Genomic DNA, 18270 nt, shown 5'->3' on the forward strand with positions numbered 1-18270 from the left:
ATTTTATTCTTCACTGCAATACTAAACTAGGAAGTGGCTATCTTTTTAACCGGGATATTTAGAAATGAGATAAAAATAGCTTCCTCCCTGGAATCGCAGTGTCCATGCACTGGAAGTATGCAATTATGTAGAAGTTTCTCAGATCCCACAATAGCATCCTTTTGGAGGAACTGACATTGCCGTTTCAAGAATATCCTAGCTCTCGTATCCTCATCTCTTACATTTGTCCAGTGGTGCATTGTTTACAAATCTTTCTAATGCCTCAAATCACCTCCTAAAGACCTCAGCTGGTATTTCAAGGCTCTTCATTAAGGGCTAAGGATGACCAGAGGTTATTACATAATTTGATTAGTCGCATCTTGTTAAGGAGAGCTTGCAAGTCTAATCATTGTAAGTCTTGTCTTCTTGATCCCTTCCTCTTTGCCTGTGTGTCTTCATCCCCTTTTTTTCTTCTCTTCCTTAAGACACTGGATTTTTTCCTCCTCTTCATTAGTTAAAAATAACCCTAGGGATTAGAAACTTGACTGAGCTTCATAATGCAGGTCTCTTTTAGCACACTTGACATTTTTTCTGCAGTCTGGGACAGGCTTTATTTGCCATAGGGGCTTTAAATGCTTTACCATTGTTTTAACTCCCAGTGCAGTGCACACCGGGGGCGGGGGGGGGGGGGGGGGAATCAAATCGTTGAAGAAATTGTGGACACTCGCACAAATATGCATGTTAAAGAAATGAGCAGCTGTAGCATCGCCTAGCCAGGTAGACTTCAGAGAGTCCCAGGGTGAAGGGACTTTTCTGTATACTGTCTTATGTAGGTGCATAGGCTCAAGAGAACAGATCGGGCTATTTGTTCACTCTGTCAGGATTCTGGTATATCTAACACTGCCCTCATATACTGCCCTCCAGCTCCCTTCCAGACTACTGTCTTAGTTCATTGTTCTTTTGTTCATTCATTTCATCATTTGCTTAGCCATTCATGTACTCATTCGCCCATTTGGTACTAAGTGCCTATTCTGTGGCCGGTGCTGATACAGTTGCTGTGGATAACATACTTCGTGACCAAAACGGACAGATTCCTGCCATCTAAGAGCTTGTGTTTGTGTAGGAGAACAGTGAGGGTCATTTCTGAAGAATATGATAATTATTAAGATTACTTATGCTTAGTGTCATTTTGGGCCTTAACAACTTCAGACTTGACCTTTACAATGTATAATTTCTTTCAGATGGCATAAGATTGGATAGCTTTAAGAAGGCAGGGACTGAGGTAGCCCAGATAAACTGGGGAAATCCTGTGGAAGAACTGGAATTTAAGCTGGAGGTGAGGGAGCACATTTCAGATAATGACAACATCGGGTTTTATTGAGACCAATATCACTGCGGGAAATTTGAAGTACCCAACAGTAAAGATATCACTAATACTTAGCAGATTTTGAAGCTTAGATGGTAAAAAGATGGGCCAGATTTTGGACAGCTTTGACTACTAGACCAAGGACATTGGAGTCTAATTCTTGTTTTTTTTTTTTTTAATTGTCCATTATTGAGAATTATTGTAGATATTGATGAAGAGTAGAGACTGAAAGGATAAGCAGAGGGATTAGGTACTATGCCATGAGCACAAAGGAAGATGAAATTTCTGGTCCTGAATGCCACCAAATAGCTCTGTGTCCTTGGGGGAACATGTTTTAGCTTTAAGTACAGCAGTTTCTTCAGAATACACATTGAGGAGATGCTTTCTAAAGTTCAGAATATTACAAATAGAAATGCTAGATCTCTCTAGCATTTACCCTTCCGTGGCTTCATGAACTTTTCTTGGAGAAGTTAATGTCAGATGCCACCTTAAGTTTGAGGAACCTGGCTGGCCAGGAACCAGAAATGATGATTACAAAGTGGATACCATGTGGTTTGGGGTTGGTTAGGGGCCTAAAACCCTGGACTTAGAATCAAAACAAGTGACTTTGAGTTCTGGTTTTTCTCATTAGCGATGAGATTCTGAGCAACGTGCTTCACATCTCTGAGGCTCACTGTCTTTTTGTAAAGTACTGATTCATAGAGTTGTAGAAAGAATGACTTGGGATTATGTACACATTGTAAAATGTTTGATAAACACTCATAATTGGTGTTACTACTACTAGTACATGACCTCCCCCCACATTCCATAGTTTAATATAATGACAGAGTAGAATGGTGTTTTCTGGGCAACCACTCTCTTCACTAGAAGCCAGGACCCCATCTGGGAGGTATTAAGTGAATTCACAGGTGTTGGAATTCGTTAGGCAATTAGACACGACTCTCTCTTCTCTCATAATATCTAGTCTCTCATGGGAAAATACAATGAAACTTAATTTGTACTCACTTTAGCATATCATTCAGATGACCTGCATTTGTTTGGATTGTTGAAGCAAGAAGATGTGTGGGCTGATTAGAGATAATGGTTCAGGATAGAACAAAAGTGTATTTATTGTGAAGTAGTATCCACACTGTAAAATTTCTGAAGTGTTTAGTTTAGGAGTTATTATGGAACCTATTGAAAAATGGAATTTCCTGGTCTTGCTTAAAAGGGAATGTTGGAGCTATGGAGGCTAAAGAAAGACTAGCACATCCTGTAATTTTTTGTTTTCTCGTTGTCAAAACTTTACAGCACAGTGTTGAAGATATTTCATCTTTTGGTTTTATTAATGTTTGCCTTGCTCACGGGATAAGCTGCATGAGTTTCCTGCATTTCTGAGTATTGCTGGTGGTCACTGCTATATTGAGGTGGGGAACAATTACAGCAAGAGGGAACAGGGATTACTAGTGCATTTGAACTAGAGTGTAGTGAGTAGGAAGCAAGAATCCAGAGCCTTCCCATGAGGTATTTTAACCAATCCCTTCCATTTCCCTTTGTGTAGCCCAGATTTACTGAGTGCCACTCATGTACCTGGAAAAAACTTCTTGCTTTTCTCCCAGAAGGGTTCTGAGGGCCAGGAGCCAGTCAAGAAAAATGATTGACAGTTAAGTCAGAGAGCGTCCACTAAACCACAACTGTTAAAGCAGACGGAATTCCCATTAGACGAATGCTTTTTTGGACCCAATCCAATGATAATAATCTATTAAAACAGGTTGTCTAATCTTATGAGTTAACTTGAAAAGAGAAGTGGATGCAGGGTGATTTGCAAAATGTTTGCACGTGTAAGTTCAATTTATTTAATTTTAAATAATTAGGGCATGGCAATGATTAGTGCTAATTGGAGCTATGTCGGGCTGAAAGAATTATCCAAATATGTTTTGAAGACTCCTGAGAGATCTTTGCAGTAAATCGTATTTAACTCTAGGGTTTTATTTTTTTTTTTTATGATAATGCTAAAAATCAAAGATACATGTCTTAATGAAAAAAATACCAGACATTAACCCAGTCTGAAAGGATTTGAAAACTAGTACTTTAACGATAGCTACAAAGGCTAGACATGCTTCAGAAGGAAGATTAATGGGGAGGGTTTTAATGGCCCTCAATATAGATATTTAATAAATGGAGAATTCTTTTTTCCCACCACTATTTTGAAGCATGATCAAACTTTTGCATTGTAGTGAAGTCTTATTCAAATGGAGGACAAATGCTGCTATGATTCTATGGGTTTCAGAGTTTTCAAATTCATCTCTGTTTCAGAATCTTTTTTGTGAAGTTGGCATTACTGAACACCTCCATTCCCACACGTGTCTTTAAAAGTTAGTGTATGATTAAAATTTAATTTCAAATTTCATAATAAAGAAGACAAGAAAAAAATGTGGTAGGTTACATTTACACAAAGATTTCATCTGTTTAGGTTGGTAGCCACTACCACGAGGTTCCAAAAATCGCTTTTGCCAAGTCACTTCTGGCAAGAAGAGATTCTTGGAGAAGCTATCAGAACAGTTCTGAAATGAAAAACTTTAGTATTTTTGTTTGTTCCCAAACATCTGGCTCATGGCCACTTGGCAGCCATATCTATCATTTCTCTGTCTGCATAACATGAAACATGCAGCTAGCTTACTATTCCGAAAATAGGTATAATTGGAGGGTCACTCTTTGGATGATTTATTCCAGCTAATAAAGGTATGGATTTTAAAAATGCTTATTTGGTGGTACAAATATTAAATGATGCTCTTAGAAAAGTTATCCCATTTGTAATTAGTATTGCCATCTAGGTTTATTATTTTACTTTTCCAAAAAGAATTCACTTTCAGAGTGATAAGATGTATAGGTGTGGAGGATGGGTCTTCTTTTCATGAAAACTAAAATTACGGGTTTCGACTCTTCCCACATCACCCTTGCCTAGACTCAACTTTTGTTTTTAAAGTATTTTCGTTATAATAACTAGCTCTTGGTTACTGCTGATAGCACTAATTTGCTGTTTCTTACATCTCTTCCTGTATTAATGGGAATGAACCAAACAACATCCAACAAAGATTTGGAGTGGAGTTTTTTTTTCTGTAACAGATTCTAGTAATCGTATGTCCCTTTACTACTTTGAGGTACTTGAAAATTTGGCATGGCTGTTTGTTCTTTTTTCTTTTAGAAGAAATAGGGGGAGAATGGGTAATGACCCCTTTGCTTGCTCAGTGTGCCCAGAATGTTCTACTCAACTGATCTTGTTGAGGATTCTAGTTCTGTTTGATTCTGCTCTGAATGACTAATAATTACGATGCCTAAATATGTACCTCAGTGTTGTCTGGGAATTTCTAAATAGTTGTAATTACCTGATATTGAATTACAAAATTCAGTTACAGAATCAGAAAATTGATGGATGTTTCTTCAAGTGAAAATTTTTTTTCAAAGCACTAATTACTTGTCCTCAGTTTCCCAATAAAAACAAAGAACAAAAAACAAACAACAAAAAAACCCCAACTGTTATTTTATATCAGTGTGGCATTTTGAGAATAAGGACAAGATCTGCATGCAAAAGGTATAGGTAAAGGGCTACATTTTTATCTATGAAGAAAAGAAAATCATTTGTCCATTTTACATTGAATTTACTGTATATTTAGAGGACCTGTATAATTATGGGGGGGGGAGCATATTTCCAATGAAACATGGTAAGCACTGAAATTATGTTTGTTAATGAACACCTACCTATGAGATGTATATTAAGTTTTATTTGTCTAGGTGAAGTCTTCCTTTTCTTTTTGGTGTGTATTCTATCTTCATAGGAAAGTTCCACACTCGTTAAATAGCTGGCCATTATGATATCTTGAGAGAAGAGGGCTATATCTTGGCCTCCCCACTGAGCGAAGTCTCATTATAATTTGTCTCTTTAGGTTTCCAAAATGCTGGGCTCACACGCTTACCTCATTAATGAGACTGGAACACAGCTCATAATGGCTGGTTTGTCGCACTAAAGCCACACAGAGTTAAAAGAATGTTGCAGTTTAATCCATTGGCGCAGGAAATGCATTTGCAATGCAGTTGCCCACTTGAGGAAAGATGGATAGAAAAGAGTTCCTCTTCCAAATTCAATTAATTTTGAGCTCTTTTATTTTGATTCTCCCCCATTAGGTGTATTCTTAACGTACAGGGACAGGAATCTAATAAAAACCTAAAGTGGTTCGATGGTCAAAAAGAGGTGTCTTCTTTTGTGTAAAGTATTTTTTGTTTCTTAGGTCACAAAAGAATATTTTCTTCACATATTTTCTTCATAAAGGCTGGATTGTTTCATGGCTAACCCGATTTGACCATAGTGCACTGCCTGGTGGGAAGTGTTAAACCTCTTATTTTAAGCTAAACAAGATTACTCTGAAGGCTGGCATTCAGGGGCTTGCTTTTAGTGTAATGGGTTAGGGTCTGTGGCACACCCCTTACAGTTCCAGTAATTGAACTCTTTGGGTACTTCACTCCCTAATCGTTAGCTCTAGAAGGAGCCTGCCATGGGTATGCAAGAAATTGCTAACTGCTTGATTTCCCCATGTTAGCTTAATGAGGAAGAATGGGTCACCATGCCAACAAAAGCACCATAGCCGTGGGTTTAGAAACATCCTTCTCTTGACGTTTGTTTTTCATTTGGGGGTTTATAGGATACTACGATTGCTAGAGAGGGTCAAAAACCAAACCAGATTTGAAATCAGTATGTTATCTCTCATATGTGTAAGTTACTGTGGTCACTTCACCTCAATTCTTGTTCATTCTATTGTTCCATCTTTTTAGGTTAAATTTGAAGACAGTTAAAATGCTAATATGCACTTAACGTTGATGTTAATTTTCAATTGATTATTTCTTGGCCCACAGCTTTAAGATACGGATCCATCAGAAACCCATCTGATTTCATTTGGTTTCTAAAAGCTTTTGTTCTAGTTACAGGCATTCTTTAAATAGCCTTTGTTTTTTAGCACAGTTTCAGGATTACAAAAAATCTGAGCAGAACAAAGTTCCCAGGTATGTCACACCGGGTTCCACCTATTTGCTGACACTGCACGTTAGTGTAGTATATATGTTAACAATTGATGAACCAATGTCGATATGCTATTATTAACTAATGTTCATACCTACTCAGATTTCCTTCATTTTTACCTAGTGTCCTTTTTCTGTTCCAGGATGATGTCTAGGATAGCACATTACATTTACTTGTCATGTCTCCTTAGGCTCCTTTTGGTTGTGACAGTTTCTCAGACATCACTTTTGATAACCTTGACAGTTTTGAGGGTTCCTAGTCAGCTTTTTTGTAAAACATTCTCCACTGGAATTTGCCTGATGTTTTTCTCATGATTAAGCTGGGTTTGTGGATTTTGAGAGGAAGAACACAGGTCAAGTGACATTTTCATCACATATTATCAGAGGATTAAGGGTACATGCTGTCAACGTGACTTAACCACTGTTAAGGGTGACCTTAATCACCTGGTGGAGATAGTGTTTTTCAGGTTTATCTGCTGTAAAGTCACTCCCTCCCACATTCCTCCTTTCTCTTTGGAAGAAGGCACTATGCACAGCCGTATTTATGGAGTGAGGAGTTATGCTCCCTCTCCTTGAAGATGGAGTAATATATAAATTATTCAACATTCTTTCTGCCAGGGAGACTTGTCTCCTCTCCCTTATCTATCTGTCTGTCTATCTATCTATCTATCTATCTATCTGCCTATCGTTTATTTATCAGTATATATTCATGGATATTCGTTTTTGTACTTTAGTTTATAATTCAGTACTATCCATTTTGTATTCAAATTGGCCCAGCTTTGGCCATTGGGAGCTCTTTAAGCAGGCTACCATGTGCCATAGATAACATTGATGTATCCTCATCGGTATGTGTGTGCACACACCCTACTTTCTGGCACTATGAGATGTACCAGGCTCATCATGTGTATATCCTACCTCAGTCTTAAGATGAGTCCATCTGCAAGGAACCCTTGGTTCCTTTTATTGGAAAATGTTATTAAAGTTGAGATGTAGACATTGGATAACACCATTTAAGGGATACATAGCACCGATTTCTAAATAAGATTCAGAAGAATCTCTTTCAGGGATGATTAAATGAAAGAATAGATGGTCATCTTCGGTTTCTTCTCTTTATGTTACATTTTTTAAATATTCTAAAAAGTCCATTTTTAGCCAATGTTAGCCAGGATCGCATGTATTAATAAAGACTATGAGGAATTTCAGATGGGCTAATAGTTGTCATTATAATTAAAATAAGAAAAACTATTGTCTCTGCTGACCTTTTACTACTAAATCAAACCGATTATGTTCCATTTTAAATTTTGGATAAATATCCTGTCATTCATTGTATTGGATAACATGAAATATGCTTTGATACTTTTTGGATTTCTTTATAATCATACTCTCCCTAGTGACAACTTTGGGAAATTATAACCTGGCCTAAAAAAAAAAAAAAAGCCTACGTTTTCATCAGTGGATTTCAATCTATTACTGATTTATTAGGCTGTTATATGTTTATCTGGATATGTACAGATACTTCTTCTTTTTTTTTTTTTTTTTTTTTTTTTAAAGATTTTACCCATTCATTCATGAGAGACACACACACAGAGAGAGGCAGAGACACAGGCAGAGGGAGAAGCAGGCTCCATGCAGGGAGCCCAGTGTGGGAATCGATCCTGGGACTCCAGGATCACGCCCTGGGCCAAAGGCAGCCGCCAAACCGCTGAGCCACCCACGGATCCCCTGTATAGATACTTCTGATGGATGTTTGAAATCAATGGAAAGTATTATGCTGTAGTATAGAGTTAGCCTGAATAAGTGAAAGAATTCCTTATAGTCTAAAGTGCTAAATATCTCACTAACATATTTTTTATGCCCTTAATCTTTAAATTCTTTCCTCACAAAGAGACCGCATATATCATCTATTGAACCTCTTTATATCTTGTGAAATAGTAAACATTAAAATTCTTCTGTTTATTTTGTTGGTGCAGAAAGCAAGTTTCTAATCTTGTATAGAGGGTAATTATTAATAAGGAAACCTATTTTTTTCTTTGAAGAGAAACAAATACCCTGACAACTTGATGATGGCAAAACTTTGATATATCATATGAATATGTTCTAGAAACAATTTCTAATTATACTTTTAACCATGCATTCCTTCTTGTCACATACTCAGAAAAGTATGCCTTTATTATATTCATGCTTTGGGATGAGTCTCCAGTGAGAACTATTTTAGAAAGGAGGGCAGCTAGGAGAAATCCTATATTATTGATACGAGGAAAGCTTATGACTTCAATGATGAATAGTGGATACAAAGTAAAGGATGCTAGATTTTTGTTATGTCTGGATAGACTTTTCTCTCAGTTATTCTTATAACTTCCAGATACTGATTTTTATCTGCTTTATTATTACAACTATACTATCATTGCCAAGGGCTTAATTTGGAATTAAATGAGCCTTATGCTTAAGTAATTTATTTTCATTAGTTTGCCAAAAAGTGAGTCTCATGATAGTTTTAATACTCCAAGGCAGAATGTTTACATTTTTCTTTCATTGAGTATAAAATATTCCTTTTCAGTTTCCTTTATGTCCCATAGAATCTGAGATCAGAAGGCAATATTGAAGCTGCCATCATGAATGGCAGTTTTCCTTGAATAGTAGAGAGGGGAGCTCTTATAGTTGATTTTTGCTCTTCTCTTGTGCTATTTCTTTAGGCAAAGACTCTCACAGAGGAAGATAGTGCACCACAGGGCTTCTATAAAGGCATCACCACTAGTTAATATGACAGGTTCTTCTCATCAGGTTTGCCTTCATATTCAGGTGATGTGTGGGAATGATTTTGATGTTTTATGGTAAAATTCACATTATTTGCTCATTATAGCTATGTTCTTTTATTCTATTAGCATTTCCAAGGACTAGAGACAAAATTTCAACCATGAAATTGATATTCTTAGTTGATTTTTATTCTATGATTTCCTATATCTGACAGTTCCAGAAAAATCCAAGATTTTGTTATTAGAAATATACATATATTTGTATATATATGTATAATAGAAATATATATATTTTTCAGTAACAGAGACTGAAGCTAATTTCCCTTTTAATGTTAAGAAGTTTTTAAAAAGATGAATAACATATTTGAACTTCTTGAAAAATTAGACTTTCATAAAGCTGATTTATATGATTTTATAAATAGTGAATTAAAACCTGAAGGAAACCTATCTATTCAGTAATTGACATGTATGTGGTAAGAATTCTTCTTAAGGACGCAATCATATTCCCAGTTTTGATTCTAGTTTTGGAATGAAGTTGTAGTTAGGAAAATGCTCTTCCAGAACATGTTACTGCCTTTATGTGTACTTTTCATGGAGAGGTGTGGAGTTAGGCAGAAAATGCTGTGATATAAAGGTGATAAGGCTAAGTTTCTGTATTTGATGACAATCAAGGTAGTAGCCTAGGAGTTGTGTAATATTATTTCATTTGATCCTTTGTGTGGAGGATTGGGAGTGAGGATTTACCATAACAGGATTTAAAATGTGTGAGGGGTGCCTGGGTGGGTCAGTCTGTTAAATGCCCAGCTCTTGATTTTGGCTCAGGTCACGAGTCCAGGGTCATGAGATTGAGCTCTGCATTGGCCTCCTGCTTAGCGGGGAATCTGCTAGAGAATCTGCTAGAGATTCCCTCCCTCTGCCCCTTCTCCTATTCCTGCATGTGCATTCTCACTCTCTCAAATAAACAAACACATTTTTAAAAAATATATAAACTGTGTGACATAATGACAGGTAAAAAATTGACTTCTGGTATGAGAGAGTTTAAGAATCATTTTCAAAAGCCTATGAATGTTAGGCTCTATAGTAACATCTGAGAATTCAAAGATGTGCCATTTGTTATATCCCAGACCTAAAAGAGCATTTTTAGATAATATAATCATAATTTGTATTCCCCCTGGGGTGCATGGTGTTTTTATCTGATTTTCTTAGTAATCAAGAGATTTTTCTAGCAAAATTAAGGTAAGGATTATAAAATTATTATAGATTGAATTGGGACATGGAAAAGTGTTTTTTAATGTTGAGAAACTTAATTATAAAATCATAGCAGCAGTGAATACTAAATATGGAAAAGTATAAGAACTAATAGATAAAGTCCATAACCAGAATTTAGATTTGATAACATTATATATATGTTTTAAAAAATTATTTCAGCCTAAGAAATGTATATAACAAATTATCAAACCTTTTGGGATTTTTTTGATACATTTTTTTGAGGAGCTGTGAATAAATGATAGCCACTCATAAACTTGAAGCCATCTTTGTCTCTTCAACCATTGATCCAGCTCCCTTTCATGCCCTGCCTTAGCATTTGACATCATCTGATGTTTTGTATAATTGTTTCTAGACTTGGCGGGGGAGGAGGGGAGGCTTTACATACATATATATGTATGCATTTGTGAAAAATATATGGGATTTTTTTTTCTTGAGTGGCCTATATGATTTTATAATATGCATATTTTGCAACCTGAGGTTTTAGGAATCCTGTTACTATCTAATGATTTGGTTCATTTGCATTAATTCCTATATAGTATTTTTTATGTTGGTTATAGATGTATGTTGGGTATAGATGTCTATCTATCTGTCTATCATCTATCATCTATTTCCATATACTATAATGTAGTTTATATGTATGGTTTATTCCTGTTAGTTGCTTTATAGATTCAGAACATGTGGGTATGCCATATTTTGTTTCCATATTGCTCTAATGAAATTTTTAGTGATTTACTTATTTTACTTTTATAGACAGTGCTGCATTCGAAATCCTTGTGTTTAGATCTAAGAGATTTTGTTAGACAGTGACTGTATCCAGATTACCAAATAATAGATTATACAAATTATTAATTTTCCTAAGTACTTCCAGATTTCTCATCAAACTTTCTAATTTATATTTTCTCAATATGTAATAGTTCTTCTTTCAACACAATTTTAATGACTTTTGTAGCCAATTATTTTTTCCCCAGTTTTCCTTTTTTCCCTTAGATTCATTTGAAGTATGTTCGCTTTACTGTAACTTTCATTTTTATTAACAAATGAATCCTAATTGTTTATTGTCTTTTCTCTGAATTTCCCATCTATATTTTAAATCTGTTGTATTGGATTAATTCCCTTTTGTGTTTCACGTTTAGGAGACTAAATTCTTTTTTTTTTCCCCTGGGGGGAAAAAAATCCTTTGTCTTCTGTATATTGCAATGAGAGTTGAATATTTCATCTCTGAATTATACTTATTACAGAGATCTCAATTCCTTTGTAGCCTGACCTTTGTGACACTCATCTATTATACTAAGAAGCCAATTTGTCCCAGAACCTCAGAGAAAGCATTATTTATGTTTCATTATGATTTATTCATTTAAAATGAGGAAACTGTGCCTTAAAACTTTGTGAAATGAAAGCCAGAACCCCACAGTATTTTTAGTGTCAGTGTTAAGAATTAGACTTGTACAAATATGTGATGATTCTCTGCTTAGGCTGCATTAGAGTCTCCTATGGAGATATTAGTCAGACCAGGGCATTGGTATTTTTAGCAGCTCACAATTAATATTGATGGTCCTTTAGGTTTGAAAGCTATCTTTTAAGGCACTATGATTCTTCTCTTCCCAGTGTTTTTCTAGACAGAACAGAACTTCAAAAGCATAGGGTCTGTCCATTCTCAGCTTACAGGTATACATCAGGTGCATAGTAGGAGAGCACCTGCCACGTACAGTGGTCTTAATGTTATGCTCAGTGAATTCATTACTTTTTCATTATTAAACTGCAGCCATTTTTTAATGCTACCCATCAGAGATCATCCTCCAATCACGTTAAGTTTCCCTCCAATCACGTTAAGTTTCCCAGACTTAGGCTTCTCCTCCTCTCTGTATGGATTTTTACTAGTTTTAACCTTCAAGGCTGGTGATAATTCTTCAGAACTCTCCTGCTTCATCTTACAAATACCTGTGTTGAATCAATTTGATACACTGCGCCAAGAACAACAACAACAGCAGAATGCTGAGGCTAATGATACGACTTGACTCCTAGGTGTAACTCAATAAAAATGTGTTCATTTGATTTAATCCACAAGTCAGTGCATAGGGACTATGATTAATAAATAAGGCCTTCCCATGCTTTCTTTTCTTTTGTCTTATTTTTAAGGCTCTTACCACAGAAGCAATGAATGAAGTTAGAAGAGAGATTTGGTTTGATTAGAATCCCATTTTCTAGGTGACCCATTTTTAACAAATTTTATGAGAAGGCATTAAAGAGATTTGAAACTTATGATTTCAAAGAAATCATAAAATATGTAAAAAGTGGTAGCCGATCTTGAGGCCTTAGAAGCTTTTCCACTTCAAACATTTTAATATCAATTTTCTTTTACCTGTTTGTTGAGTTTTCCTTTAATGGTGCCATTTATTTATTTAGCCCTTATAGACCTTACCTTGAAGTTAGAATGAGTGTATGAGAGCATCTTACTTCAGAACTTTGGTGTCTCTTGATCTTAGTTATTTAAATGGGAGCTGTATATGAAAATGCTTTAAAATATAAAGTAACTTGTAAATTAATGTCAGCATTTGATTATTAGTTCTTATTTTTATTTGTTGTCATTTGCTCCACATTTGGACTTCTTAGATTTTATCACTGGATAGTTTTTATTAATCTTTATTTTGTAGTTTATTATTTTTAAATATTCTTTGAGTATGATAAAATCAATCATTTTTATTACATCTTGAATCTTACATTTTATTTTGATCTACTAAAATTTAACTAGTAAAGATGCTTTGTTAAAAATTGACAAGGCATTTTGTCTTCTACTTCTGTTTTGAGAATAAAATGGAATTATGCAATGATTAAGGCTAACTTCTTCTGGAGTTTCATGACTGGCAAAGAATCCTGATTACACTTCCTTCCTCATGTGGTTCTCTTACTCCTTTGCTTCTTCTTGACTAATGAAGGGGAGTTTTTGTAATGCCTCTCCCTTCTCTCACCCCCACCAGAAGACATTGGAATAGAATGTTATACTTTGTATACTTAGTTGCAAAATGGACTTTTGGTACAAATCGTAACCTTGAATTGTTTTTTCAAGATCAGTCTTCTTCTTCCATGGTATCTTATTTCTTTTATCCTTGCCAAATGACATGTTTCTCTCTTGTGTAATCAAAGAATACTCAGTTTTGTGATTGGCCTATCAAGTTATTACAGCTTCTAATATGCAGTTTTGTGTTTTGTGGGTTTTATTCTAAAATCAATAAATTTTAAGATTTTTGCTGGGTAGAATTTCAGAGGAGCAAAAGAATGGTTTGCAAAAAAAGTATTTTTAGATGATATTGATTCTGAACCATTTTATTTTTCCAGAAAAGACCTGAAAGTGAGAAATTGGTGATGACTGAACATACTACTCCCCTACCACTAAAAATCCCGTACAGCCTTATGTGAAATACTTTTGAGTAGAAGTCTGTCACAGATGTTTTAAAACACTGAGGCAGTTAATTCTGTGAATTTAGCATTACTGTGATCTGATATTAACAGTCTTAAAATTGCCACAGTTTCCATCTGTTTGCTTTTCTCATTTTCCTTATTTTGAATTTTTAACCTCCTCCTCTTTACTTCATTTCTTTTATACCCAGAAGTACCCCCTCTTTAAATATTTAAAATATTTTTCAAAATAATTTTGAAATGTAAAAAATGTAAAATTAAGACATATCTCACACAGAGAGAGAAAGAGAGAGAGAGAGAGAGAACCCTCTAATTAGAATCTTCTTTGTAGAGGTGAGAACTTCCAAGACCTTAGAGTAAGATCCCGTTAATGTTTTTGAAAGTTAGGAATAATGTAATCTCTGTTTAAAAGGGCTGGGTCGCCAGTGAGGAGGAGACTATTGTGATAATCCAAGTGTGGGCATTTTGGACTCAAGTGATGAAGGAATAGATGGCGAGAAATGGACCAATTTGGCATATATTCTGAAGTGAAAATGAGAGGAGTTGGCAGAAACTGGTTACAAAGTTTTACCATCTTTTGTGGTGGTGATGATTGGAAGAGGAAGTGTTTAGTGTCGGGAGGGTATGAAGTCAGGTTTTAGGTTTGGGCATTTTGAATTGAGATGCATAAGTGAATATGTCCACTAGGCAATTGAATCAATGATTGTGGAGATAAGGGAAGGTTAATGTGGAGTCATTAGCATGTATTAATATTTTTAAAAGTTACAGACCTTGCTAAGATCATTGGGTTAATAGTAAGATGGAACAGAGATGGTCCATGACCAGTTCTGTGGCTTCCGGCAATTAAAGGTGAAGTGAATGAGGAGTCTGAGGAAGAGAATCCAGTGGCAGTTGTATATAATACATAGGGACTTTTTAAAAAATATTTTATTTACTTGAGAGGAAGGGAGTGTGAGAGAAAGCATGAGCAGAGGGAGACATAGGTGGAGAGAGAGAGGCAGACTCTCCACTGAGCAGGGAGCCCCACATGGGGCTCCATCCCAGGACCCTGGGATTGTGACCAGAGCCAAAGGCAGACACTTAACTGACTGGGGCATCCGGGTGCACCTGAGACTATTTTAATAGAAGTTTTATGTGCTCAAGATACATTGCTCCTTGGACTTTTAAAAATGAAGATATAATTGACATTTAACATTTTATCAGTTTTAGGTGTATAACATAATGATTTGGCATATGTATATATGGCAAATGATCGCTACAGGAAGTGTACTTGACATCCATCACCACAAAGAAAATTTTGATTTTTTCTTGTGATAACAACTTTTAAGATCTAATCTCTTAGCAACTTTCAAATATGCAATACGGTATTGTTAACTACAGTCACCAGGATGGGTATGGCATCCGCAGAACTTCTTTATCTCAATAACTAAAAGTTTGTACGTTAGACCACCTTTACCACTTCACCCATTTTGACAACTCTCCAGTCCCTCCCTGTCTCTGGCAACCACCAACCGGTTTTTTTTTGTTTTGTTTTGTTTTTTAATGAGTTCAGGGGTTTTGTTTTTTAAGATACCACCTATAAGTGAGAGCATATAGTATTTGTCTTTTTCCAGCTGACTTATTTCATTTATCATACTGTCTTCAGGATGTGGATGGCCACATTGTTGGAAATGGCAAGATTTCCTTCTTTTTTATGGGCAAATAATATTCCATCAAATATATAGTGCATTTTCTTTATCCTTCATCTGTAGATGGACACCTAGGTTATCTTGGCAATTAAAAAAAATAATGCCTTGACTGTTGTAAATAAATATCTTTGCTGCTGTAAATAAATATAAATAATTTGTCTTGGCTATTTTAAATAAATAGTGCTGCAATAAATGTAGGGGTGCAGATATTTTTTTGAGATAGTGATTTTGTTTTCTTGAGATAAATACCAGAAGTGCAATTGCAGGATCATATGGTAGTTCTATTTTTAATTTTTTATGCAACTCCACACTGTTTCCTGTAGTGGCTGCACCAATTTATGTTCCTACCAACAGTGCACAAGGGTTCCCTTTCCTCCACATCCCTACCCACACTTGTTATTTTTTGTGTTTTTGATAATAGCCATTCTAACAGGTGTGAGGTGATATCTCATTGAGGTTTGGGTTTACATTTCCCTGATGACCATGATATTAAGCATCTTTTCCTGTCTTCCCTGGAAAAATGTCTATTCAGATCATATGTCCACTTTTAATAAGATTTTTTTTTCTTTTGAATTGTAGGAGTTTTTTCTAACAATATATTTTAGATATTAACCCCTTATCAAACATGATTTGCAAATTTCATTCAGCAGGTTGCCTTTTCGTTGTATTTGTTGATGATTTCCTTTGTTGTATGGAAGTTTTTTATTAGTTCGATATAGCCCCATTTATGTATTTGTGATTTTGTTGCTTTTTGTGGGTTTCTTTTTTAAAACTAAACATTTGGCATATCTTTCAGATTTCAAGCACCACTTTTTGAGTGTTACTAATGTATAATTTTATACAGTGTCACTGTGTGCATTAAGAGATCACATTACCAAGGAATCATTAAAGTTGGGATATAGTATCCATCCTTCCCCCTCCAGCTTCCCTCTTCAGGACTTAGATTGTTTGAGGTCACTAAATTCTTACTCAGGTTGAAAGAATTTTCCAGAAAATTCTCATTAACAGGCATGCCCCTTGGCCTTTCTCTCATAATTTTCTCTCTCTTAAAATAAGTAAGCACATTATCAAATTCATTTTATTTTTAAAAAGTTGTCATCAGCATGGAAAATTTGGGATTCATCAGGAGTGTTATTAAATGCTTGATGTCACTGATGTCAGTGACAGCATGGGGTAGCAGATGAAAGCCTGGTTGACAAATCTGCAAGAGAATTCAAGACAATGAAATGAGGATTGGCATAGACAGTAGCTAAATGCTGTTACTCCTTTGAGCCAAGCAGGATCCTGTCCTGTTCCATATTTGGGGGCACGCCTAATCGTTGTTTCCCCTAGAATCTAAACCATAAAGTGAAAGAAGATAGTCTTTAGATGTCTACTCCATCCCATGCAGGGTGCTGAGTACTCTTACATCGTGGTCTCAATTTAACCTGACACCAGTTCCGAGAGGGAATATATATCCAACCCATTTTTACAGAGGTCCAGAAAGTGAAGCTTTGATTACTGGTATTTCAGAACAAGAAGGAAAAAAAATGCTCATCCAAAGTTACATACAAAGTAGGCCCCCACAATGTCTTCTTCAGGTTAAATTTTCCCTAAGCATGTTTGAAAGGAGACAGAACCAGTCATGTGTTTAAGGCCTACGTGATTTTACCTGTCCACCTCGAAATGTCTTTGCCTCTCTAAATGTTCAGTGTTCCCATGCTCTGTTGACGATGATCCTAATTTTTTCCCCCTTTTCTTTTGGTTTCAGAGGAAGAACTTGTCTCTTTTCCTCAGCATTAGTTTGTTAACTTTCTGGGGGACTTCCCTTTTGGGGGCCCGCTTATACTGGATGGGAAACAAGCCACCAAGCTTTTCCAACTCTGACAACCCAGCTGCCGACTCGGATAGCCTGTTGGCCCGGACGCTCACTTTCTTCTACCTGCCAACCAAGAACCTGTGGCTGCTGCTATGCCCAGATACACTCAGTTTTGATTGGTCAATGGATGCTGTGCCTCTGCTCAGAACAGTCTGCGATTGGAGAAACCTGCACACTGTGGCCTTCTACACGGGACTCCTGCTCCTCGCCTACTATGGCTTGAAGAGCCCAGGCGTGGAACGGGAGTGCAACGGGAAAGTGGTGACAAATGGCAAGCAGAATGCAAATGGCCATAGCTGCCATTCGGACGGGGAGTACCGGAACTCGGAGAGTAAGCCCAGCCTTGCAGCCAAAGCAGAAAATGGCATTAAAAATAATGCAGCGCAGAGGTCGCCACTTCCTTCTACGGAGAACATTGTTGTGCTCTCTTTATCTTTGTTAATAATACCCTTTGTTCCTGCCACCAACCTGTTTTTCTATGTGGGCTTTGTAATTGCCGAGCGCGTGCTGTACATCCCTAGCATGGGCTTCTGTCTCCTTGTTACAGTGGGTGCCAGAGCCCTTTATGTCAAGGTCCAAAAGCGGTTCCTCAAGAGCTTGATTTTTTATGCCACGGCCACATTGATTGTTTTCTATGGACTCAAGACTGCGATCAGGAACGGAGATTGGCAGAATGAGGAAATGCTGTATAGGTCAGGGATAAAAGTAAACCCAGCTAAAGGTAATATTTTATTTTATGCTTGGGCCTGGACGGTGTCCTCGGGCTGCCTTTGTTGACCTTTGCTGCTTGCCCTGGAGCGTAGTATTTCTGCAGTCCCAGTACCTTCCTTTCGTCTCATTCTGTAAAGAGGTGGGCAGCCCAGCCAGTCTAGAGACGGATCCAGAATTCCATTA

At 36.4% G+C, this 18270-nt stretch overlaps 1 protein-coding gene across 4 annotated transcripts in view; it reads left to right on the forward strand.

Moving 5' to 3' along the window:
- TMTC2 (transmembrane O-mannosyltransferase targeting cadherins 2) overlaps positions 1-18270 on the forward strand; it is a 394840-nt gene that overhangs the window by 172749 nt on the left and 203821 nt on the right. For all 4 annotated transcript variants that reach the window (XM_072724508.1, XM_072724507.1, XM_025992193.2 and 1 more), the window contains one exon: positions 17269-18097. In XM_072724508.1, coding sequence (XP_072580609.1) covers positions 17350-18097 — 748 coding nt within the window. In that variant the 5' untranslated portion in view covers positions 17269-17349. The remainder of the gene's footprint in view (positions 1-17268; positions 18098-18270) is intronic.

This window comes from Vulpes vulpes, chromosome 10, assembly GCF_048418805.1.
Source record: "Vulpes vulpes isolate BD-2025 chromosome 10, VulVul3, whole genome shotgun sequence".
In the NCBI taxonomy this organism is placed as follows: Eukaryota; Metazoa; Chordata; class Mammalia; order Carnivora; family Canidae; genus Vulpes; species Vulpes vulpes.